General features: G+C 43.2%; 1 protein-coding gene across 1 annotated transcript in view; it reads left to right on the forward strand.

Moving 5' to 3' along the window:
* LOC308307179 (contactin-associated protein-like 2) overlaps window positions 1–25347 on the forward strand; it is a gene marked incomplete at its 5' end in the record, with an annotated part of 419567 nt that overhangs the window by 260746 nt on the left and 133474 nt on the right. The window contains 3 exons of the mRNA XM_080752350.1: window positions 13789–13908; window positions 18843–18961; window positions 19861–19945. Coding sequence (XP_080608476.1) covers window positions 13789–13908; window positions 18843–18961; window positions 19861–19945 — 324 coding nt within the window. The remainder of the gene's footprint in view (window positions 1–13788; window positions 13909–18842; window positions 18962–19860; window positions 19946–25347) is intronic.

Raw genomic sequence — 25347 nt, forward strand, 5'->3', positions numbered from 1 at the left:
ATCTTTAACCGTAGTTTAGATCAGGGGTTCCCAAACTTTTTTGTCTCAGGGCACCCCATAAATATATATTTTAATCCGAGGCACCCCTACATTATAATTTTCACTCCCAGCACCTTATATTTATAGCATATCGTCGTTGTCGGGTGGAAACCTTATATGTCCAAAACCGTTCATTTTGTATTTATCATCTATAAAATGTACTAAACTAGTGAAAACAGCAGATCTACAAGCACACATTGTGTGCTTGTAGATCGGCTGTTTTCTCTAGTTTTGTGCGACAGTCTTGTATGATGAAGCAGGGCTTTGCTTTATCAAAAGACGTACACATTTGAAACTTGGAGATACAAGGTTTCTGCCCGACAGTGACGATATTTTAGTGATTATGTTGCGAAGAAAACGTTGAGATAATAGCCATTTTGGTTAGAACTGACTGGAAATAACTTTGTACTTCAAGTTTAAAATGATACAAAATATTTCCGTTCAGTGTTGTACCCGTTCATATTTTGGGCGAACGTGAACTGAACGCTCATTGTTTCCGCTTGATGAACGTTATTGTCGAACGCGTTCAAGTTCAAGTTCAGTTTATTATGTCCCAAGCTGGGCAATTTGTATTACAGCAAATGATAAAAGCTCTCAAACCACAGTGAAACATACATGGGACACATGGACATAGACATAGACATGATCACAATCCAGTTAACATATAAGTAAGTGTTACAACAACCCAACCATAAGAACTAACAACTACCTCCTCCTGGTTCCGTTATTGATCGCACGGATAGAGGTAGGGACAAATGAAAATGTATACCTATTATTTTTAACTACAGGGGCCTCCAACCATTGACCAGAAGGCAGTAGCTCATATAAAAATTTGAGAGGATGCAAGCTATCCGCTCTAATAGCAGATGCCTTCCTAAGCACCTGCTCGTCATATATGAGACTCAGACAGCTGAATGTCTGCCCCACAATCTTGCTAGCACACCTAACAATCCCATTTAGGGCATTTTTCTGTTTGATGCCAAGATTTCCAAACCAGCAAATGATAGAAAACGAAATTACAGACTCTATAAAAGCCCTATAGAACAGAATCATCAAGGACTTATCCACCTGAAATTTGGCTAGCTTCCTTAAACAGAAGAGGCGCTGTTGACCTTTCTTACACAGCATTTCAGTGTTAGAGTCAAATTTCAAACGATTGTCGATAATGGTACCGAGATATTTATAGGTGGTCACCAATTCCACTATCTGACCATTTATGACAGTACTCTCGGGAGCAAGTGGTGATCGCCTAAAATCAATGCACATATCTTTAGTCTTTGTGGTATTCAGTTGTAGAAATGCCTCTTCACACCAGTTCATTCTGACGTCCGTGAACGGCGCTCGTCGGCTCGTTCGCCCCGTTCGTGCGGCGGTCCGCGCCTCCGCGGTCGCCTGTCCTCTCGTCTTTCTTTACATTCATTCACATATGCTCCAATATAGCACCCAGCTGCCGAAAAAGAACTTCTGGGAACTCAGATTGCCCAGCTGCAAGCTCGCAGACGTTGATACAGTATGTGAGCGCCTGAGCGGTGCTGTCTGCAGCTGTGTGCTTCTCTTTACTTGAAGCGCTGAGTCTCCTCATCGTTACGTCGTCTCCCACCCAAGCCTAACTATGCTTCGTCGTATGACGAGTGTTGCATGCCGAAATAACTTATCTGCAAGCTCACAACGCATTACATCCACGAGACAACGCGAGCTTGTAGATCAGCTATTTTAACCAAGGCGGACGGTTAGAAACGTCTGCCTTCACAATGGGTGAGACTGGTCACTGGGCACCTAAATATTGTGGGCACCTCAATGTTAAGTTGGATTCAATCTGGGAACCCATCGTCAAAGAAGAAAGTGCGACACCTATCGGTCTGTCTCTCTTCCTTTGACTCTGGGTTAGAGAGAAAAAGGGGCGGGTTCCGCTTGTAAGCCTGGTCCGCTCCTTGGTTTGGTTCCCTCCCGAAACTGCTATAGCGGAACTGCTACTCTACACACGGAACACAACAGACAATAACAACAACGACGCAACATGGATGCTACTGTGGACGAGGAACTGTTTTCTAGCGTGCTTACAAGAGTTTCTCAGTTGCACAATATTGAACGATTAAAACCTCTTCAGCACATTTGTTTGAAGTACTTGATCGGCGACGACGGCGAGTTGTTTTGCTGCCTGGATTTGGAAAAAAGCCTGGTATCCTGCTTTCCCAGAGAGAATGAACAAGGACCCCATCTGCTACTGACCAGTGACCAAGACACGACGAATTTACCCACATTAAGCAAACGTTTATATAGCCTCGGATGTCACTGTGTGTTGCAATACAGTGGATTGATGTTTTAAATCAATATGGGTTGTTATGATAGTGTACATTACAACTTGGCTAACTGCAGTAAGCTAGCGTGTTAGCATACAACCGTCTTTTTAACATAACAAAAGACACCTGTAGCAAGTTTCTAGCTGTGATGTGTGATTTTACTAATACTAGCGTGCTTAGGCAATAGGCAGTAGTGGGAAAAGTACTTGCATTCTTTACTTAAGTATCATGCAATACTGCATGTAAGTGGAAGTCTTGTATTCAAAATGTACTTGAGTATAAAAGTATTGGTATCAAAATGTACCAAAACAGAAAGTAGTACTCAAAGTAGGCTACCCATTATGCAGAATGTAACCAAGGTGTTCAAATAAGTGTAGTAGTGATTGTACGCTATTTTTCAATATCTTGTCCTGTGTCACACAAGATGATGTTATGCTATGAAATAAACAGGTCGTTTTTATTTATAGAATAATCTCTCAATAACAGACTCTTTTTCATTTTATTTGATGATGGTTAGCCGTATTGTTTATAGAATAAACCCTACAGTTACGTTGCATTTATGTAGGCCTACTGTATACTACGTTTACATAGGGTGACCATATTCTGAAAATCCAAAAAGAGGACACTCTACCCGGCATATAGTTTTTCCCCCAATTTTTTTTCTATTTCTAGTTTACCGCTCAATTATGCCCTATACCACTAATAGCCTATTATGTATTCAATTTTGAGGGGGTTCCAATTGGACCCTTTACAAATCTATTAATAGGCTAAAGATCCACTGATAAAGTATGCCTTTTGGCTCCTGTATGAACGTTCAGCTTTGTAATTAAATAAAAGAGAGGTAGCCCACTATTCAAACCGCCGTATCTTCTGCTTTACAAGGTTGTAGAAAAGATTCTGTCAATTTAGTTAGCAGAAGAGCTCTCACCTCGCACAGACTGTCTTGTAAGCTACTTTGCAGTGTTATGGGCTTGAAGCAGAACTTTTATTTGTAAATGCCTAAATAAATGGACACAGAAGACTACCAGCTTTGCTGACAGAACGCTCTGCTTCTCAATGTTGGTCACTCGCACTGTTTGTGCATTTCATCAGTGATTGAAAGCCGCGGTCGTCGCGAGCACCTTCGCCTCGCCGATACGCATCCGTAGAGCCGTCTCCCGTCATTTTTAGACCAGGATTGAGGGAGTAGCAGGCAAGATTCCTTCACCACAGTTGCTGAGGGAGTGAGCATTAATAGCGTTTGCAGTTCGTTTGGCTCTGCGCTGCGCGATCTGCTGCAGAGCTCTGCTCTGCCTCTGATCTGAAAGCGAGACAGGCTGAGGGAGGGAGGTATCGCTCGCAGGCAGCGCAGGCAGAGAGTAGTATGAATAATACACGTTCCGGGGTTAGCGCCTCTCACAGTGTGTTTCCAAACGAACCATTGAACGTGCATTGTAAATGTCCGTGCTTAAACCGTGATATGCGCGAAACCCCGGACATTTGAAGGAATTTATAAAACCCCCCCGGACCGGCCGGACAGCCCCCTAAAAGAGGACATGTCCGGGCAAAAGAGGGCGTATGGTCACCCTAGTTTACAATGTGTATGATTCTCTCTGTATAATAAACATTTGGTTTGATTAACAAATGTTATGTATCGTTCTATGCACAGATAATGTTGCTTAATGTGTATGCCTATGGTAATATTTAATGTTAGTATGAAGCTATAATTATAAAGCTTACTGTACATGGATAGACTGAAAAGCTAATGAGAGGTTGTGACTGTTTAGCATAGACTACATGCGATCTGCATTTAAATAAGCTGTGTTGGAATGTGTCAATGGCTTGTGAAAATCAAAGAATGCCACTTTCAATGTGAAACCCATTTAGATTGAAATGGTGGGTCAATGAATAATTCGCTTTATAGTAGCCTACTTTATATCAGAAACGAAAATGTACAGTGTAGCTACAACTTGATGATGGGTAAGATAAGATGTATAGGCACAATCAGGAACCACAATCAGGAGACGTTCATAGAAATTGTCAAAATAATTATCACTAAAAGATGTGGGGGAAAATGAAGTCGTCCCAGAAGGCCCTCGAGTGATGCGTGAAGTACGGGCCATTGAGGTAGGTCTCCTGCCAACAATGCTATGAATACAGCGAACGGCCGGAGCGGATTCTTTAAAAGAAATCGAGTGATAGTGTACATGTTTTTGGCCATGCGCTTTATACATTTATGCTTTACTTTCTCAAAAGAGAGTGTGCAATCGTAATCAGTGGTGTAAAAAGTACTCAAATATTTTACTTAAGTAAAAGTATCAATACTGCAATGTAGAAATACTCTGTTCCAAGTAAAATTCCGTTTCAAAATGTACTTGAGTAAAAGTACACAAGTATTGGCATCAACATATACTTAAAGTACTAAAAGTAAAAGTAGAAAATGTTTGAAAAAAGCAGATCTATAAGATGCGACACGTGAGCTTGTAGATCAGCTATTTTTAAATAGCCTGTCTAGGAATAAAATAGGGCTAGTTAATTAATGTATGTTTTATAATATAATAATTTAATACATGAGTCTTTTAGACTAGAAGTTGCAACGTTTACATTTACTCTATACTAATAATAACAATACACTAATCTAAATTCATATATTGCTGCACTTTACTGTAGAATAACAAATGTAGTTTGTATGCCATTCTTCCTTTCATTTAATTCTATTGTTATGCACAACGATTTCCAAAAGCATTCTTTGATTGTGCAAATAATTGAAAGTGGCAATGTGAAACCCATAAATTGTGTGGAAAACCGGGTGGGTCAATGAATATTTAAATGGGGCAATTCGCTTGTCTATATAGACTACAGAGGGATTTATTTAGCTGCCCAAGATATGTGTACAACTTGAAAGATGGTTTGTTTCCATCGTGAGGGGGAATGCATAGTCGACGCACACATTAGATCCCGCCCACTATGTTTGATTGGGCAAAAGCGCTGCCTGTCTCCAGACTTGGGTTCCGCCCAAAATCCCTCCTGTGATTTTCGTCTATGACAGACTCAGTAGCGTAGCGTTCTCTGAGGCTGTCTCGAGAGATTAAGTTGGATTAAATAATTGCTGTGTGGTTCTATATGCGGTGTGTCAATAATCTTGACAAATAATAGCTTGCAGCAACGTCTAAAAAAATACATTTGATACAGCCAAAAGTATAAAAATATTATGGTTAAAAAAAGAACGAAAAAGAACTAAGTTAGTTCATTTTGAGGAACCATGAACTTTAGTTCAAAATGTAAAATTATGAACTATGAAATGAACGTGTTCATTTTAGAAGTTTTGAACTTGATCTTGAACTAGTTTGTTTTGAAATTGAACTTTCCCAACACTGCTGCCGTCGCCGCACCCCAGGGTGCCCCGTCACCCACTTTGAAAACCCCTGGTTTAGATGACCATGTCTTCATCCGTAGCATTCAATCACACGTTTGCCCTGCAGGTTTATAGTGGATTCAGTTTTCTATTCACAACCAATCCCTCCTTCATTCAGTCCTGTCTGGTCGAAGGTCTGCATGCTCTGTGACCTTCACGACACACAGCTGAATAGCGCCAGTGTGTGGAAATGGATTGCTTGTACACATGTTTTACTGGCCCCAGACAGACTTTAGTATCTATAATCTGGCGTGATATAAGTCTGGATGCAGGCAATACAATTTCCTAGACGTCAGTGGTGGAAAAAAATACTCACATTATATTTTACTTGAGTAAAAGTATAAATTCTGCATTGTAGAACTCTGTTACAAGTAAAAGTCTGGAATTAAAAATGTACTTGAGTAAAAGTATGAAAGTATTGGCATCAAAATGTAAAGTACCAAAAGTAAAAGAACCAAAATGTTTGAAAATAGCAGATCTACAAGCTCACAATGCGTTGCGATGCTAAGCGTTGTGAGCTTGTAGATCTGCTATTTTCAAATAGCAGAGGTATAAAATAGGTCTAAAGTGGTTAATGCATGTTTTATAATATTATAATTTATATCTGCAAAGTAACTAGTAACTCAAGTTTTCAAATAAATGTAGTGGAGTAAAAGTACAATATTTGGATCTGAGATGTAGTGAACTAGAAGTAAAAGTCCTGTCTGGCCGAAGGTCAAATCCCCTGGATTTTGAACTGAAAACATGCACGCTTTTGGGGCACACAGCTGAATAGCGCCAGTGTGTAGAAATTGATTGCTTGTACGTTTTTTACTGGCCCCAGACGGACTTCAGTATCTATAATCTGATGTGATATAAGTCTGGATGCAGGCAATACAATTTCCTAGACGCAACATCCAGCAGAATCAATGTACTGTAAACACACAAGATGAGAACAGGACGGACAGCTTCTTCCGCTGTCAATGTACAAGGCCAGCATCATGCGCTCCCACACAGTAAAAGTCTCCATCCGCAGTGTTCATTTAATTGACTGCATACAAATGGATCCAGAGTGGAAGGAGACACAGGTGCAGCTCAGACTACTAAGTAAATTAGCATGATTTATGATTTATGATTTATGGCTATAAAACCTTACAAAAACATTTATTTAAAAATAAAACATTAGACTTTCCTCCCCAAAATACTCCTACACAACACCATCTGACAGGTAAAAGAAAATGTTCAAGTATTTCTATTTTTGGGTCTTACAGGGTTAAGCCAAGGTGCCGAATATAAGACAAGTGACTGACATTTCCATGTTACAGCAGTGGTTCTCAACCTCTGGGTCAGTACCCCCCAGGGGGGGTCACTCAACAGTAAACAAACCAACATAAAGTTTAAGTGTTTAGAGGGTATCTGCACATTTCTAAATTGACAATTTAAGGACTTTTTAACACCCTAAACAAATTGACAAATTAAAAATGTGAGAACCACTGCCTTAAAATCATGAATGGCAAAGGCTAGGATGGCGTTTAAATAGTAATACAGATGAGTGAGTAGCTGGGTTGTCTAACAATATTGCGGTATGTGCAGCTGGTGGTGGTCAACATCGGAACATTAGCTACAGTACAAACAAACATTACTTTATTTATGTAGAAGGAGCGCACTGGAGCAAACACAGACTTTTAGAGCCTTTTTTTATTAATACAGGGTACAGGCAAGAGTGACAACGTTTCGATGTCAATACATCTTCGTCAGGTCATAGCATGTAGCGTCTACAAAATGGCTTTTATACATGGATAGCAGGGGTTGGCCCTTCAATTAGCCAATCTCCGAAAGCCAGCAATAATGACTACATCTTTTTTCATGGAGGGTGAAAATAGTGCCCAAAGGGCTACATACATAGTCATTTGAATAGCAAAGATACACATTACATCTGTTGCAGTGCAAAGGCCTATAGGTTCAAAGTACATGTTTTGATAATAAACGTTAAAAGCATTTTGTATAAACAACCTTTTTTGTATAAACACTTTTTTAAATATTTTTTAAAAACACAAAAAACACATAGGGCAGAAGACCAAACACAGTGAGTTTGGGAATAGACTGCATAAAGGGCCAGATGGCCAATGGACAAACAGCACAGTTAGTTAAGGTATGGGAACCCCTATTAAAGGGGAGGACGACAAGGCAAGCAGCAAAGGTGTAGCAGCCTGAGGGACCCCTGGCGGTTGCTCTGAAAGGGAGTTAAAAAGGAAACTTATATACAACATGATAGGTTGAGTTCTTCGTTCAAGCCTGTAGGCTCAAGAGTGTTAAGGGTGTGTATCCAGTATGCTTCTCTGGTTAACAATTTCTTAATTATATTTCCACCTCGCGGTGGATTTTCTATACCCCAGAATTTTAGGGATGCTGCAGGGAGCCATGCTTGGCCTTGATGTAATGTCTGGCCATGGCATATTCTAGGTTCCCTGTACGTATAGCAGTTTTGTGCTCCCCGATTCTAATTTTGAGAGGTCGTTTTGTTTGACCTACATATGCTAGGCCGCAAGGGCATTTAAGTAGGTAAACTACATGCGTAGAGTTACAATTTATGAAGGACTTGATTTTAAACCTTTTGCCAGTACGGGGGTGGGTGAAGAATTTGGAGTTAGTGGAGTTGGAGCATTGGGAGCAGTTGCCACACTTATGAAATCCCTCAGGAGGTTTGGGGAGCCATGAAGGGGAGGGGAGGGTTAGGTCAGAGTGCACCAGGCGGTCTCTCAGGCTGCGACTCCGTCTGAAACAGAAGAGAGGAGGGTCAGAACAAATACTGGACATATGAGGGTCACTCTGTAAGACATGCCAATGTTTCATGATTGTATTTTTGATCATGCCTGCTGCTGGTGTGTATTGAGTGGAGAAGCAGAGTCTGTTTTTAGATTTTTTAGATTTCTTTTTTAATAGAGTTTCACGATCAGTGCTGAGTGCTCTGTCGTATGCAGAATCGAGGTCTGCTTTGGCATAGCCTCTTTCTGCAAATCGTTGGGTTAGCTCTGTGGCTTTTTTAGTAAAGTCTACGGTGGAACTGCAGTTCCTTCTTACCCGCAGGATTTGGCCAATGGGGATGTTGCTTATAAGCCGTTTTGAGTGGTTGCTGTCAGCTTTAAGGAGGGTGTTCCTGCTGAGAGGTTTTCTGTATAAAGTAGTTCCTAGTTTGCCATCCTCCTCTTTAAAGATGGTGAGATCTAGGAAGTCAATTGTGTTAGTATCATACTCCATAGTGAAGGACAGGTAGTTAGTTGTAGAGTTAGCATATGTGAGGAAAATGTCAAGTTCATCTTTCGTTCCTGTCCAAATCAATAGAACATCATCTATGTATCTACGCCATAGGGCGATTTTATGATGAAACATATTGTTCTGAGGGTTGTAAATATATTTCTCTTCCCAGAGGCCCATGGTGAGACAGGCATAGGATGGAGCAAACGCACTACCCATTGCGGTTCCCTGTGACTGGAGATAGAATTTGCCAGCTTATTTGAAATAGTTATTGGATAGAATAATTTCTGCCATTTCCACAAGAAAAGTGGAGGGAGGTAGGATGTTCATAGGGCGTTTACCCAGAAAATGTGAAATAGCTGTAAGGCCTACGTCATGGGGAATACAGGTATATAGTAGACCCTCCAGAAAAACGCGATTATGCGATCGCAGAATTTCCCGCAATAATCAATAAATGCCGCTGATTATGCGGGGGCTTGCATGATTTCACAATCCCCGCATATTCACCGCATATTACGCATATTTCCGCGGAAAATATGCGAAATATGCAGGCATCGCTTGATTTCACAATCCCCGCATTTTTTCGCATAAAAGTATAAAGTCATCGCTTCACCGTTCAATCACGTTCAGACACAAAACAGAGGCAAAACAACGATGCGCTGTGAAACCTGTGGCTCCTCTCTCTCTCTCTCTCTCTCTGTGTGTGTGTGTGTGTGTGTGTGTGTGTGTGTGTGTGTGTGTGTGTGTGTGTGTGTGTGTGTGTGTGTGTGTGTGTGTGTGTGTGTGTGTGTGTGTGTGTGTGTGTGTGTGTGTGTGTGTGTGTGTGTGTGCCGTGCAATTGCGTGCACGCTGCACCGGGAGTTCTGCAGGCAGACAGAGAGAGAGATGCAGGCATAACACACTCTTCCTCGGTCCTCAAACTTCAAGAAACGACAAATTAAAGTTTATCCTACTTGTTTTGAGGTCTCCATTGTACTCCGTTTGAAACGTTGCGTTGTTGCCGTTCAAAGCAAACGAGCACCTCTCCGAAAAAAGTAGCACGCAGTATTCCATGGATGGATAGGAATAGCAATTGAATGCATAACATTTTAATCCCTTAAATCCCTTTAGAGAGAGCAAAACCACATAAATAAACCAGAGTTTTGCTTTAGCAGTGAGCTGTATCCTTAGCAATCACATAGGACATAGGGTAATTATTTTTGCCTTGATGTAGCCTATTAAGGTAATTAAATTGCAGATATTTGACAGAGGTTTGCTTTTTTGCCTTGAAAATAATGAAAGGCAGTCAAAAGTCTGTTTTGCATTTCTTAATTCACTCAAGGACCCTTAAATTTGTGTTTTGACTACTTTGAAAATAGCAGATATACACATGTCTCTTTAGTGATGTTGTGAGCTTGTAGATTGTCTATTTCCAAATAGCCAGTGTACTGTATATTAAAGTGGTTTAATTAATAGTTATCAATTTTTATTATATATACTGTATATAGGCTATAATATGTTTTTTAAGTTCCCGCATATTTCGCATAATTTTGCATTTAATCGCAACTTTCACAAGTTCCCGCATATTTCGCATAGTTTCGCATTGTCATCGCATAAATTCACATAAAAACCCCGCATAATTCACCGCATAATCAAGGATTTTTGCCCGCAAAATCAAGGATTTTAGCCCGCATAATCAAGGATTTTTGCCCGCGTTTTTCTGGAGGGTCTAATATAGGCTCTGTACATCCAGGGTGGCTAGTATGAAATCATTATTACATTTCAAGTTTGTCATGATGTTGAGGACATCTGTTGTGTCACCCAGGTATGACGGCAAAGCTTGAACATGGTTTCTTAAAAAATGGTCAACATATTGGGACAGGGGTTATGTTATACTACCTATGGAGGAAACAATAGGTCGAAGGGGTGGATCAATGCTAGATTTATGTACTTTGGGCACACCATAGAACACAGGACTAACAGGGTGGTCTTTTGACAAAAATTGTTTCTCTTTGTCAGTTATATACCCTCTTTTGTGAGAGACATCAATAAAAGAATCTATCTTAGTTGTAATGTTGGTAATATGGTTAGAAGGTAGGAAGACATAGTGGTCAGTATTGGTCAACTGGGATTTGATCCCCAGATCGTATTTTTCAAGACTCATCACTACCACAGCGCCCCCTTTGTCTGCCGGGCGTATGATTATGTCTTTTCTAGATTCTAGCTCATGAAGAGCTTCCATTTCACTTTTGGTCAGATTAGAAGTTCTAATTTTGTTTGTTTGGCATAATTTGGCCAAGTCTCTGTCTACTAGGTGACCAAAGGTGACAATGGAAGAGTTCAGGTTATAATTGGGTAAAAAAGAGGACTTCTTTTTAAAAGGAGTGACTTCTCTATCAACAGGATCAATCAGAGCCGGATCATTTATAACAGTGTCTTTGTTACTACACATTACATCATTGTTAGTACTGTTTGGTTTAGAAAAGAAATGTTTTAAGTGGTATGCGAGTGAATTTGAAAGTGTCTACCTTGAGAGAGAAAGAGTCTGTTGTGTTCGTTGGGGCGAAAGACAGCCCTTTGCCTAAGATGTTCTTTTCAGCCTCGGTGAGACAGTGGTCTGTGAGATTTATCACATTCTGTTGCGTGGGGATCGGCGTGGTGGGGGCTCTCCTACCCCGCGTCCCCCTCCGCATCTTTCTCTTTTGGCTCGGGCGTTGAACAAAAAAGGAGGTTTCGATGCCCTTTTATGGGCGTGTGCGTCATCTCCGTCGTCAGATGATTCCCTCTCGCTGGCTGTAGATAGCGGCTCTCGTATGTTTCTGGGAGCAGCTGGTCGTTGTTTTGTTTGGAACGGTTTTCTTTTTCCATTCCAGTCATATACGGTGCCTTCAACGTAGTCATCGGTGTCACGGGAAAACTTTTTCACTTTGTAGGTTTGGAGATCTTTAACAAACCCCGACAGCGATGTTGTGATTTTCGTTGTGATGTCATTGAGAGCGTCGGAGTCAACTGTGTCCTTAAGTTGGTTCTCGAGTTTGATGACGTTGAGACTCACTTTTTCTTTCTCCAGTTTGGTTTTCTGGATGGTCAGGAGTATAAGGTCCAATGAGCATTGTTGAGAACCTGTTCCCACTGCTGCATGAATTGCTTGTCGTCCATCCCGAAGGAAGGGGACCTCTGGGGATCCGTTTCTCTCGCCAATATTCAGAGAGAGTAATAGAGTGCCAGTGATATCTTTGTTCAAGTTTTTTTTTGGTCTTCTAGCTCTCTTGTGAGAGTGGTGGTGCATGGCGATGAGGATTGAATGCAGTCACGAAATAGTGACTGCGGTAGAACGATACTTGTACCCTGTTCATCTGTAAAGGATAGCGTCTCTGAGCGTGCTGCTTCGGTTCTAGCACTCACGTCAAAAAGAGACAGTCCATCCATAGCGCTATAGGCTATGGATGGACTTACTTTATTTATGTCAATAAAGTACAGCAATAGGACAGACATGGTCTGTGGATGCAATGAGAGAGAGAGAGAAAGGGATTTTTAGATGAGATTAGATGCGTTGTCAGTCAGATAGATGTCAGTGCACCTCTGCTTGACAGAATGGAGACTGACAATCACATCTCTATTGCAGAAATAAATCAAATAAAGCAGTCGAGGACAGTGATGATGTTACTTCAGTGATACTATTTCAGTGTTCCACAATGTAATGAATCTTCTGTCCTTCAAATGGAGGAATTGAATCGTGAGTTCGTGACAGTGTATTGACATTTAGAAAGAGAGAAACACGAAGGAAATATGAAACGTAAATGCACATAAGCGCACGCACGCACGCACGCACGCACGCACGCACGCACACACACACACACACACACACACACACACATGCACATGCAGTTGATGTCCTTCAGTGTTACTGCCTGCAGTTAAAGGAATATTTCACCTTCAAACATGTGTGGGGTCCTTTTGATGTCTACTCAGGCAGGCTTTTGTGAGAACCCCATACAGTTTCTATAAGTGGCTTGATGCAGTATTCAGCCACTGTTTTGATGATCCTGCAAACTTTACTGTCACAACATCCATCATAATGTCTTGGATGATTCGTTCGGCTGTCCTCCTGGTCCTCTGCAATGCTTTGCGGTTGAGGTCGGTACAGTTTCACTATACCAGGCATCCTGACTGAAGACAGAACCTTGGGGCCCATAAACTTTTTTTTTTTTTTTAGAGCAGGGGTCTTAACGTTTACAGGCCAAGGACCCCTTAGTTGAGAGAGAGATGAAGCAGGGAACCCCCCACAACCTTTTCATAGATTCCATATAGTTTCATTGTTTGACAGTTAATTTGTGCTCTCAGATAATTAACCACTTGAACCGTCAATACTTAATAAACTCGACCTTTCACTCTGTACTTACTAAGTACAGAGTGAAAGGTCAAGTTTATTAACTCATTTCAGCAGACTAAGTACAGAGTACTAAGTACTAACCCTAACCCAGCACCCCTGGACTGCCGTCGCGGCACCCCAGGGTGCCCCGTCACCCACTTTGAAAACCCCTGCTCTAGGGCCCGCCAGCAGGCCTTTAAGTCTCATTATAATCTCTGTCTGTCTGTCTGTCTGTCTGTCTGTCTGTCTGTCTGTCTGTCTGTCTGTCTGTCTGTCTGTCTGTCTGTCTGTCTGTCTGTCTGTCTGTCTGTCTGTCTGTCTCTCTCTCTCTCTCTCTCTCTCTCTCTCTCTCTCTCTCTCTGTCTCTGTCTCTGTCTCTCTCTCTCTCTCTCTCTCTCTCTCTGTCTCTCTCTCTCTCTCTCTCTCTCTGTCTCTCTCTCTCTCTCTCTCTCTCTCTCTCTCTCTCTCAGCCATATATGAGTCGTCCTGTGAGGCCTATAAACACCTGGGCAGGTCCTCTGACTCCTACTGGATTGACCCTGATGGCAGTGGACCCCTCGGACCCTTCAGAGTCAACTGCAACATGACAGGTGTGTGTGTGTGTGTGTGTGTGTGTGTGTGTGTGTGTGTGTGTGTGTGTGTGTGTGTGTGTGTGTGTGTGTGTGTGTGTGTGTGTGTGTGTGTGTGTGTGTGTGTGTGTGTGTGTGCGTGCGTGCGTGCGTGCGTGCGTGCGTGCGTGCGTGCGTGCGTGCGTGCGTGCGTGCGTGCGTGCGTGCGTGCGTGCGTGCCTACGTATGTGCGCGCATGCGTGCGTGCCTACGTGCGTGCGTGCTTCTTCACCTCAGAGACTGGCCTCTTGTAGCCTGTCGACGGTTTCCATGACAACACAGCTACGGCCACTGACATAATGCTCTCTTACTGTATTCAAATGTGTAAGTTCAACGCACGCACATGCACACGCACGCACAACGCACGCACATGCACACACGCAGAGAAATATTGGGAATCATCTGGACAGGTAAGAATGGACAGAGCAAAGCTGGGAGTCTTAATGAAATGTCACTGAACTTTATTGGTTGAACCTTTCGTCACCCTGAATGACGCATGCACGCACTTCTAGAATTCTACAGAGATACAGAGAATGACTGAGAGTCTTAGCATAGGAGCTGAACCTGTACTCCAGGGTTCCCCAATAGGCGGCCCGCGGGCCATTTGCGGCCCGCGGGGGGGCTACTGTCTGGCCCACACCAACCCCAGTAATAATGGTGGTATAAGAGCAGCAACAACACTAGTATATCTTCGTTGTCTGCTGGAAATCTCGTATCTCCAAATTTGTACGTTCTTTCGCAAATCATACAAGGCCGTCGCACAAGAGTAGTGAAAACATGCAGATCTACAAGCACACAACGCCTCGCACCGCGAGGCGTTGTGTGCTTGTATATCGGCTGTTTTCACTAGTTTAAATCATTTAAAAAATTATACATTCAAAATGAACGGTTTTGGACATACAACCCGACAACCCGACAACGACGATATCTGAACTGTCGCTGGAGTAGCAGGAACGCCGCCGTCGCCTCCTGCAATGTTGTGGCCCTCGGCTTGGCTTGGTACCCTAGACATAATTATGCCCTTGGGGGAAACTAATTGGGGAACCCTGCTGAACTCCGTGTCAGGGGTTCTCAAAACTTTTTAGGCCGTGAACCCCAAAATAAACATACTTGAACTGGGGACCCCCCACCCTGACAAGCACTTGGAATTGTAGGTAGGCTATTACATTTAATGTGTCTCGGTTCCACAGATAAATATCTACTGTACAAGCTTGTAGATCGTCTTTTTTTTCACAATTTTCGCCTCTTGCTTACTCAATATTTGACAGTTTGATCAGTTTGATTTTAAAATGGTCTTGAAAGTCCTTAACTTGTCACTTTATAAATGTGCAGATACCCTGTATACACTTATACTCTGTGTTTGTTTACCGTTGAGTGAGGGGAAAACAATTACATTAACACTTTGCCGTCCGAAATAGAATGGTGGTTGGTAGATTAGCCGTGAAATTTCTATTACTGTATTGTGATCTGAGACATAATATTATGTTTATAAACATGAGCCCGCCGCCCCTCCTTCTTGGACAGCGCCGTTGTTTTTTCTTTTTTTTCCCCCAGGTCATTAGCTCACCGTGATTTTCTCGATCTCCGTTGGGATAGAGTGGTGGTTTTGGCCGAGCATCGATCTCCCCGTGCGTTTCGCGTGCGCGATCCGCGCGCATAACGATCCATGCATATAGTCCAGGAGTGACTGAACAGTCGATGTGTCCACTTTGGATAGCCTAGCACCTAGCACTCCAGCTCTGCTAGTGCTAACGTCCAAACAACAAGTGGGTGGGAGGAAGGAAGGCTGAAGAAGGAAAAGCCATGAGAGTCACTTCTGTTCATGTCAGAGCAACCACGAGCCACCGATGGACGAGTGGTGACTAGGGAAGGTTAGACGATCGCCGATTTTCGGATGAAATTCATTTTTTTAGGTAAATACGGGAAAGTACGGGAAAAGACGATTGGCTGCCCCTCCCCCCCTAGGAAGTCCGATATAGTACGGTTTTAATATTAAGGGGCTCCCCGTGGCTTGGAAAGGGTTAAGCTAATCATCTGGGGACCCCACAAAATAATTTGGGGACCCCACTTGGGATCCCGACCCCAAGTTTGAGAACCACTGCTCTGTGTGAATTCCTGAGCTATGTGATGTGTGAATGGACTGGAGCAGTAGTTCTCACCTGTGTGCCCAGGGACGTGCTGGCCATTGGGAAAAGCGGGACAACTCCCGAACGGCCGGTTCATTCCCGGCCGGTCCAGGCCGGCCATTAGGAAAAAAATCAAAATAAAATGTCGGCCTTCGTTCCATTTTGGGGCTGGGCGGCCAACAAAGTAAATTGTCACTGTCGGGCAGAAACCTTGTATCTCCAAGTCATGCTTCATCATACAAGGCCGTCGTACAAAAGTAGTGAAAACAGCAGATCTGCAAGCACACAACGCCTCGCACCGCGAGGCGTTGTGTGCTTGTAGATCTGCTGTTTTCACTAGTTTAAACCATTTTTTAAATGATAAATACAAAACAAACGGTTTTGGACATACAAGGTTTCCACCCGACATCGACGAAATATAACTCATGTAATTGGCCCACTGGCTTGTCACTTGTCATGATCTGAAATGGCAAATCTTTGAGTAGCAGCAGCAGCTCTATAGAGAGAGATCTCTCTCCCTATAGCATGCAATGAGGGCCTCTGCATTTCTTTTTCCCGGGCTGAATCAGGGGCCCAGCACGTCCCTGCCGGGGCCCCACTGCCTGGCCTGTGAACATATTGCAAGTGGGCCCCCAAATAGTTGCCAAGTGGAGAGGGCCAATCTTTCAGTAGCACCGGCCCCACAGAGCAGAGAGACATCATATGATTGGCCCACTGGCTTGTGCATCATCTGAATACCAACCTAGTAGCCCAATCACAGGCTACTGTGGCCCAGAGAGTCCCACCCAGTTTACAGTTTACAGTTTAGGCATTTAGCAGACGCTAGAATGTTATAATTAGTTTTCCTGTTCTTTTTTCACATTAACATCACCATTAAATCCTATTGTTTAGTATTACAATGCCATTGGCCACGATATTTGCATATAAATACCCCCCACAGAGGCTGACATTCACACCTCCCAGAGAAGTTGAAATTCCAGCGTCTGGACGAACAACATCTCACTTTTTAACTGAAGCTATTCCTCACTAAAACATAAGTAACATGCCTGTAATATTGTTTTTCGTGATCATTAGAATGTCTAGAACACGTGCATATGTTATTATTGTAAAAAATATCCCCAAAATGCAAATTAGAGCATGATTTATGGACAGGACAACTTCTAACATTTTGAATGGGGAGTTATCTATACCTAGAGTTCTGACAGAAGACTTTAAGTTCGTTTACTTTGTAGAAAAAAAAACTATTGCAGATTCAGAATAACTTAATAAAGCATCCACGGTACACTGTTCCATTGAAAAGCCTTTTTTTTTTTTTTTTTTTTTCCAGTATGGCTTAGCAATTTTCTTCCCCCCCAGTATGGCTTAGCAATTTATTTATTTTTCTTAGAAGTGTAGTGTCCATATTGAAAATATTTGCGGACACATGGTGAACAGTGGAGACCTTTTAAAATAGATTAACTGGTTCAAAAGGACGCTTCAATACTATACTACTATTGAGACTTTGAGTGTGTGTGTGTGTGTGTGTGTGTGTGTGTGTGTGTGTGTGTGTGTGTGTGTGTGTGTGGGTGTGTGTGTGTGTGTGTGTGTGTGTGTGTGTGTGTGTGTGTGTGTGTGTGTGTGTGTGTGTGTGTGTGTGTGTGTGTGTGTGTGTGTGTGTGTGTGTGTGTGTGTGTGTGTGCAGGGCCGATTCTAGGGTAGAGCGAACGGTGCGGTCGCACAGGGCCCCGCACCTGCAAGGGCCCCGCGCTAGGCTTGGTTAATTGATTTAGTTTTGTTTTCATATTAAATCTTCACACAAACACCGCAATCTGCAGGACAGAGACAGAGCCTGTCAACCGATTGGCTGTGATATCTCCCTGACAACCAGCAACAACCAGTGAAACAGCTGACTGTCCCTTCAGGCTATGGGATTTACTGTATCTAGTCTTGAGACACGGGATCCTACAACTTGATTCAGCGTTCCCTTCCCTTCCGTTACTTACTTATGAGAGAGTTGAGAGAGAGAGCATCATATCTGCGCGAGGTAGGGCCAGGGTAATGTTCTACAAAGTTATGAGGAATCCCCTCATCTGACAACATGACGATCTTGTGTCTGATTGATAGCCTAGTGAAGTAAATACATGGTCCCATTCAGCTATTGCATTCATTCTGCAGGAGTCTGCTTTGTGGCCGTGTACAATAAAAGCAGCAGAATAAACATGCTTCTGTCTTACCGTTTTAGAGGTAGAGTTGCTGCATAATTCCATAGCATTTATAGATGCACAGCCACAGCAAATCGTTTGCGCACACGCGCGTCCAAGTAAAAACAATCGCGGCCGCGCTCGGCGGCGGTGGGGGGGGGGGGGGGGGGGGGGGTGGAACTTCGCTCAGGGCCGCATTTCTCCCAGTCGGCCCTGTGTGTGTGTGTGTGTGTGTGTGTGTGTGTGGACAGGGAATTACTACTTTGTGGGGACCTCATGTCCCCACAAAGATAGTACAATCCTTGCACAATACCTTGTGGGTACTTATTAATAGGTCCCCACAAGGTGTTTAGGGGTTAGGTTAAGGGTTAGGGTTAGGGTTCAAAATGAATGGAATGTCCCCACAAAGATAGTAGACTATGTGTAATGTCCCCACAAAGTAGCAATTGCAAACCTGTGTGTGTGTGTGTGTGTTTGTGTGTGTGTGTGTGTGTGTGTGTGTGTGTGTGTGTGTGTGTGTGTGTGTGTGTGTGTGTGTGTGTGTGTGTGTGTGTGTGTGTGTGTGTGTGTGTGTGTGTGTGTGTGTGTGTGTGTGTGTGTGTGTGTGTAGAGGACAAGGTGTGGACCACAGTGATGAACAACCTTCCAGCTCAGACCACAGTGACTCATGGCTCCAGCAGAGAGAGACGCACCGTCATACAGGTCAACTACAGTACCTCCATGGAACAGGTAGGCCTACAGTAACGCACGCACGCTAGGGCATTCACCAAATACTCGAATATTCGAATATTCGAATATCAAATCACTATTCGACCGAAGTCACCGAAGTCGAATATCCGCTTATTTTTATTTTTGTATTGTTTTCTCTTTAAAGAATATAGTTTATAAAGCTTGGCCAGATAGGAAGTCATAAGAATGAGTTGTCAATGCCCCTGGTGGATGAATTTGTTAATGCTCTATACCAGGGGTTCTCAAACCTTTTTAGGCCGTGACCCCCAAAATAAACACATTTGAACTGGGGACCCCCACCCTGACAAGCACTTGGAATTGTTGAGCCCCTGCCCTTTTACCCGTCTGTAAAAAGTGCCTTCTTCAGACCATGAATGCAGTTTTCACTATGGTGAAAGAAATGCAAATGCCCTCTTTCCATGACATACCTGAAGGGAGCATTCAAGAGAATTGCCTTGTCCAAACTCTCCTGAACGTGAATACAGCATCGTATGTTGAAATAATTGTCCTTTCTGTGTGGAAATCCATGCAGTTATGCCACATTTCCAGTATTCATTTGATTATGCTTGGTTTAGTGTGGTATCAAGTACCGAGCTCACAACGCGTCACAGGTATGAGCTTGGAGGTCTGCTATTTTCAATATTTCCACCAAAAGGCCCTTTTAGAAATGTCAGCCCCTGCCTCTCTAACATTCTCTGCACTTCCCTGACGTGAAGAAAGACTTTGTCTTCCACTTCTCTGTCTGTCTTTCTTTTTCTGTCTCTCTCTGGGAACTGCGTTTACAAAAACATGGTACGCATTGTTCCCTTCTTAAGGAGCTGTTCTTTCTCACCGGTCTGCTCAACACATGAGCATTCTCATGATTACATGAGAATCTTTTCATTCTTTGTGTTTCCAAGGTGACGGCCATCACCACCAGTGCAGAACACTGTCAGCAGTTCATCTCCTACAGCTGCCGCATGTCCAGACTGCTCAACACCCCAGGTACTGAACTGATCCAGGAACAGTTTTATATCTGCCGCATGTCCAGACTGCTCAACACCCCAGGTACTGAACTGATCCAGGAACAGTCTTATATCTGACTCATGTCCAGACTGCTCAACACCCCAGGTACTGAACTGATCCAGGAACAGTCTTATATCTGACTCATGTCCAGACTGCTCAACACCCCAGGTACTGAACTGATCCAGGAACAGCTTTCTTTCTAGCCTATTTTGTTATTAAGTGGAATAATAATAATAGTTACCTACTTCCTCCCGAGGGGGAAATTCAGTATTTTCAGCCCAACCCAGCTGATTCGCTGCCCACAAGGAGCGTGTGAGCAATAAGGGGTTAGGAGTCTTGCTCAGGGACACACATCCACATTGCTACCCTGGCCTGGAATTGAACCAGGGACAGCCAGGGGCTCTGGTTCCCCAGGTGGGCTCCCTAACCATTCAGCTATGCTGCCCCTAAAGTGGAGTGGCACAGTGGAGTACTACTTAGTAGGAGTGTAACGATATAGTAACTGTATCGAAATATAATTTTTATAATGTTTTAAAAACAGCTAAAATCGAATCGTATCGTTTTATTTTGTATCGAATCGAATCGGCAGTGCAAAGAATCGATTGTATCGATACTACCTACTTGTGCATTGTATTTAGCATTTTAAGAAGACAAATTAAAAGGAGGGGTTTAATTACTTTTCCTTTCCATATATAGCTACACTGGTCTATCGATAAATGTGTGTAATCTCTGGGTTCATATCAAGGTGCAGGTTTGTCAATATACAATTTCCATGTATTTGGCAGATAATCACTGTTTACTTATTTATATCCATAATAATACATGTTTCCCTTAAAAACCTGCACTATCCACAGATTTAATGTCTTTGCTAAATAGTTACTATATCGATTTTAAATCATTGAATCGAATCGCATCGTATCGCCATGAATGAACCAATATCGTCAATGTATCGTAACGTCAACCATGTATCGTGATATGTATCAAATCGCTATTAAAATGTATCGATACACCCGTACTAGTTAGCAATTCTTCCCTTTCCCCCCCTACAGTGACCTTGTAATTGCTTCGACGTGTCTAAGCCTTTTTCTTCTGAAACAACAGCTTTCATTAGGCGATTGAAGTTATCTCCAGCGCAGTCAGTTTCGATTAAAGATGAGGTTAGGTTTTTACGCTGTTGAACCGAGGTAGGGACGCACGGCCTTGTCTGTTTTCATTTGCAGAAATCAATTGTTGCTCCCAGTGCAAATCGTCGACCCAATGTTTTGCTGACAAGGTTCTTTTGATCACTTCCTCTCTCCAGAGCACTTAAAGGAGAATAAAATGTTTCGTTTAACCGCCAAACACCTGGAACGCGCCCAAGCCGCGTTAGATTTGAACAACTTCAACCATTATTTTGTGCTTTAACTATTGAAAAATAGCAGATATACAAGCTCACAGCGCGGCACCGAGTGCCGCGCTGTGAGCTTGTAGATCTGCTATTTTTGAAAAGTCGTGAAAATGTGTGCAGGTCTTTGAATATCTTTGTACCGACTTCTAAATCCTTCCTCTAAATCAGTGGTTCTCAAACTTTTTTCATGTCAAGGACCCCCAAGATTACAGGTATTTGGCTGCAGACCCCCCATCTCAAAATATGTTGTTCCAGGGACCCCCCAGAAGCAGAGATTTGAGTTACAAAAGTTTGCTTTGAAAACTTTGAAAAATTTGCACACGTTTTCACGATTTTTCAAAAATAGCAGATCTACAAGCTCGCAGCGCGGCACTCGGTGCCGCGCTGTATTTAGTCGTTTAGTCGCTGTATTTAGTCGTTTAGTCCTGTATTTATACAGGACTAAACGTCCTGTATAAATACTCCCAAGTATGTCCAAGTGGGGCTTTTTAGTTTGTTCAGAGTTTAACTGCACCAATGTGGGCTGTGAACGCTCTGCCATAATTACCACGAGGTTGTTGTTGAATTATTCAGTCATTTCAACTTGACCCACATCTATGGCCCTATCGTACACTCTCCGCTAAGCGCAGCACATAAGTATCATTGCTAGTTTACAACAGATGGAATTGTCATTTTCAGGACAACGCTGTATAATTACCAAAAGTACTTGGCTCATCTGTGCACTGATGGCTGCTGTTGGCCTTAACATGAGGTGAGATTTTTTCTCTAGAGCATTGCTGGGGCAGTACTATCCTAGGGACAATAGCCCCTTTTCCACTGACATGGCCCAACACCACACAACTCCACACCGCCCACTTGTGACAGGTTTTCCACCACAAGGACCTGGGTAGAGTGGTGTGAAAGTGGTACTAAACGTGGTACTAAAAAGTATCCAATCCAGAGTAGGTCTGAGCGAGGCCAAACAGGGCCTAACACTTCATGATGACTGATCACTCACTGACTTTTCCAGGATATAGTTGTAATACATAATAATAGATTCTATTGTGTTATATAATCACTGTTATAATCTATTATAGTGTATTATAGTTATCATAGCAATGAAGCTGCAGTTGAAAAGGGGCTTTAGAGAAAAGTCAAAAAGACATTAGGCTACAAGAGGAGATCCGACCCACAGTTTGAGAACCACTGCCATAGATGGTCGAATGCAATTTTTTCTTAGCAGAAAATTTATTGTCTCCATTAGCTCTTCTAAAGAGAATGGAAGACTGCACTCTGATTGATCTAATGCATGCCCAAAACACACCCATGACTAATTCAGAGATTAAAGCTATACTATGGAAGTTGTATTTCTGAAATGATGGCGCTGGGGGCATGGTTATGCCCGGGGCATGGCGACATTGTGCTGCTCTTTGTTTGTTTGTTTGTTATATGTTTTACGTCTGAGCGAGTGGACTGTTTGCAAAAATACGAGAGGACTGAGCTGTTACACATTAGGGACAGCTTCCAGTATCCCCCACCGCAACTTTTGTTTTCGTCCAGTGACTTCGTGGGCGAGACAAACAATGACGACCGCAGTGGACAACGCCGGAGTGCTTCACCGAGGAAGCGAGGTAGGAGAGGCGGCGTTTTGGTTAGGCTTCGTCGCCGTAAACTCCGCAGCCCGCTGCCCTGCATTCTCCTGTCAAACGTCAGGTCTCTGACAAACAAGATGGATGAACTATCTTTTCTCATCAACTCCAGGCGTGATGTCTCGGACTGCTCCGTGCTCTGCTTCACGGAGACCTGGCTGCACGGGCGCATTCCCGACACAGCCGTTGAACTACCGGACTACGCTCTTCACCGTGCGGACCGCACCGAGGACTCGCTGAAACACAGCGGCGGGGGAGTTTGTTTTTACGTGAAAGAAGGATGGTGCACAGACACCAAAATTCTTCACCGTTCATGTTCCCCAGAGCTCGAGACTTTAAGTATTCGCTGCAGACCCTTCTATCTCCCGAGGGAATTCGCCTCTGTTATTTTGGTGGCCGTGTATATCCCCCCACAGGCTGGAGCCTTGTCAGCGGCCAGACAGCTCGCTGCACACATCACAGAGTTGGAAAACGCCAACCCTAACTCAGCCGTTCTTATTATGGGAGATATGAACCATGTTAATCTGAGGAAGTCGCTTCCCCAGTTTAAACAACAGATCCACGTTGCCACCAGAGGTGAGAAAACTCTTGATCAGTGCTATAGCACCATTCCTAAGGCTTTTCATGGCGTGGTGAGAGCCCCCCTCGGTCTGTCGGACCATAACTCTATCCTACTTATTCCCCAGTACCGTCAGCAGCTGAAGACCTGCAAACGGAGCTATAAGACTGTAAGACAGCGGACCCCCCAGGCTGCTGAGAGCCTAAGCGCCTGCCTCAAATTAACTGACTGGTCTGTTTTTCGTGACGCATGTGCTGACTTGGATGAGTATGCTGATACAGTTACCTCTTTCATTAACTTCGCTGAAAGTGTTTGTATTCCATCTAAGACTGTGACTGTTTACAGCAATAACAAACCTTGGTTCAGTAAAGAGGTTAAAATCCTTTGTCTGAAGAAAAACGAAGCCTTTAAGAGCGGCAACAAAGAGGCTTCTAAAGCAGCCAGATATGACTTTGAACGAGCCGTGAAAAAAGCTAAAGCCAAATATAAAGACAGTCTGCAGGCTAAGCTACAAGCCAAAGACACTAATGGGTGTTTGGAAAGGGATGCAGACCATCACAGGGTATAAAAGCAGACATCGAACCCCGGATGATGATCCCCTCCTTCCTGATAGACTGAATGAATTTTATTGTAGATTTGACATGCCTATGGATGTTTATCCCTGTGCAGCTGTAGTTAGTTCAGAACTAACTACACCCCCTCCTTTTGTAGTTAGTGAGCACGAAGTAAAGTCTCTGCTTCTTAAACAGGATAGCAGGAAGGCAGCAGGCCCGGACCAGGTCTCTGCTTTCACTTTGAAACACTGCGCTCACCAACTGTCTTCTGTTTTTGTTGATATTTTTAACTGGTCCCTTTCACTTTGTAGAGTTCCTGCTTGTTTCAAATCCGCTGTGATTATTCCTGTTCCTAAGAAGTCCAGCGCTGTCAGTATGACCGATTATAGGCCTGTTGCCTTAACTTCTGTCGTTATGAAGGTTTTTGAGCGTATTGTTTGTAATCACCTGTCTGATGTCGAGATGGACAGCTTTCAGTTTGCCTATCGTGCCAATAGGTCTGTTGAGGATGCTGTGTCTATGTGCCTGCACAGTATCCTAAAGCACCTTGAGACCCCTGCCACCTACGTTAGAGTTTTATTTATTGATTTTAGTTCCGCGTTCAACACAATTGTGCCCGTCAAACTATTTGATAAACTTATTGCTCTGGGTATTAACCGATCTCTTTGCCTTTGGATTTTAGACTTCCTATCTAACAGGAAGCAGGTGGTTAGGATTGGCAACAAACTTTCTAGTACTATGACTCTCCATACCGGGGCCCCCCAGGGTTGTGTTTTATCAGGCCTCCTCTTTGCTCTGTATACGAATGATTTTATTTCCCATTCTCAATTTGTTTCCTTTTTTAAGTATGCAGACGACACAACTGTGGTTGGCTACATTAAAAACGGTGACGAGTCAGCCTATAGGGGTGAGGTGGCAGGCCTTGTAGACTGGTGCACCTCGAATAACTTGCTATTAAACTTAGCTAAGACCAAGGAAATGATCATTGATTTTCGTTAAAACAAGACAGTGCTCTCCCCCCTGGTCATTAGTGACCAGTCTGTTGAAAAAGTCAATGGTATTAAATTCCTTGGCACTACTATTTGCCATTCCCTGAAATGGGAGGTTAACACTAGGAGTATCCTGTGTAGAGCCCACCAGAGGCTTCACTTCTTGCGACAGCTAAATAAGTTTGGTGTGAGTGGGGAGGCGATGGTTAAGTTCTACAGAGCCATTGTGGAGAGTGTCCTCGTCTTCTCAATCACAGTGTGGTA

Source organism: Nannobrachium achirus (genome assembly GCF_963921795.1).
Source record: "Nannobrachium achirus genome assembly, chromosome: 21".
NCBI classification, from domain to species: domain Eukaryota; kingdom Metazoa; phylum Chordata; class Actinopteri; order Myctophiformes; family Myctophidae; genus Nannobrachium; species Nannobrachium achirus.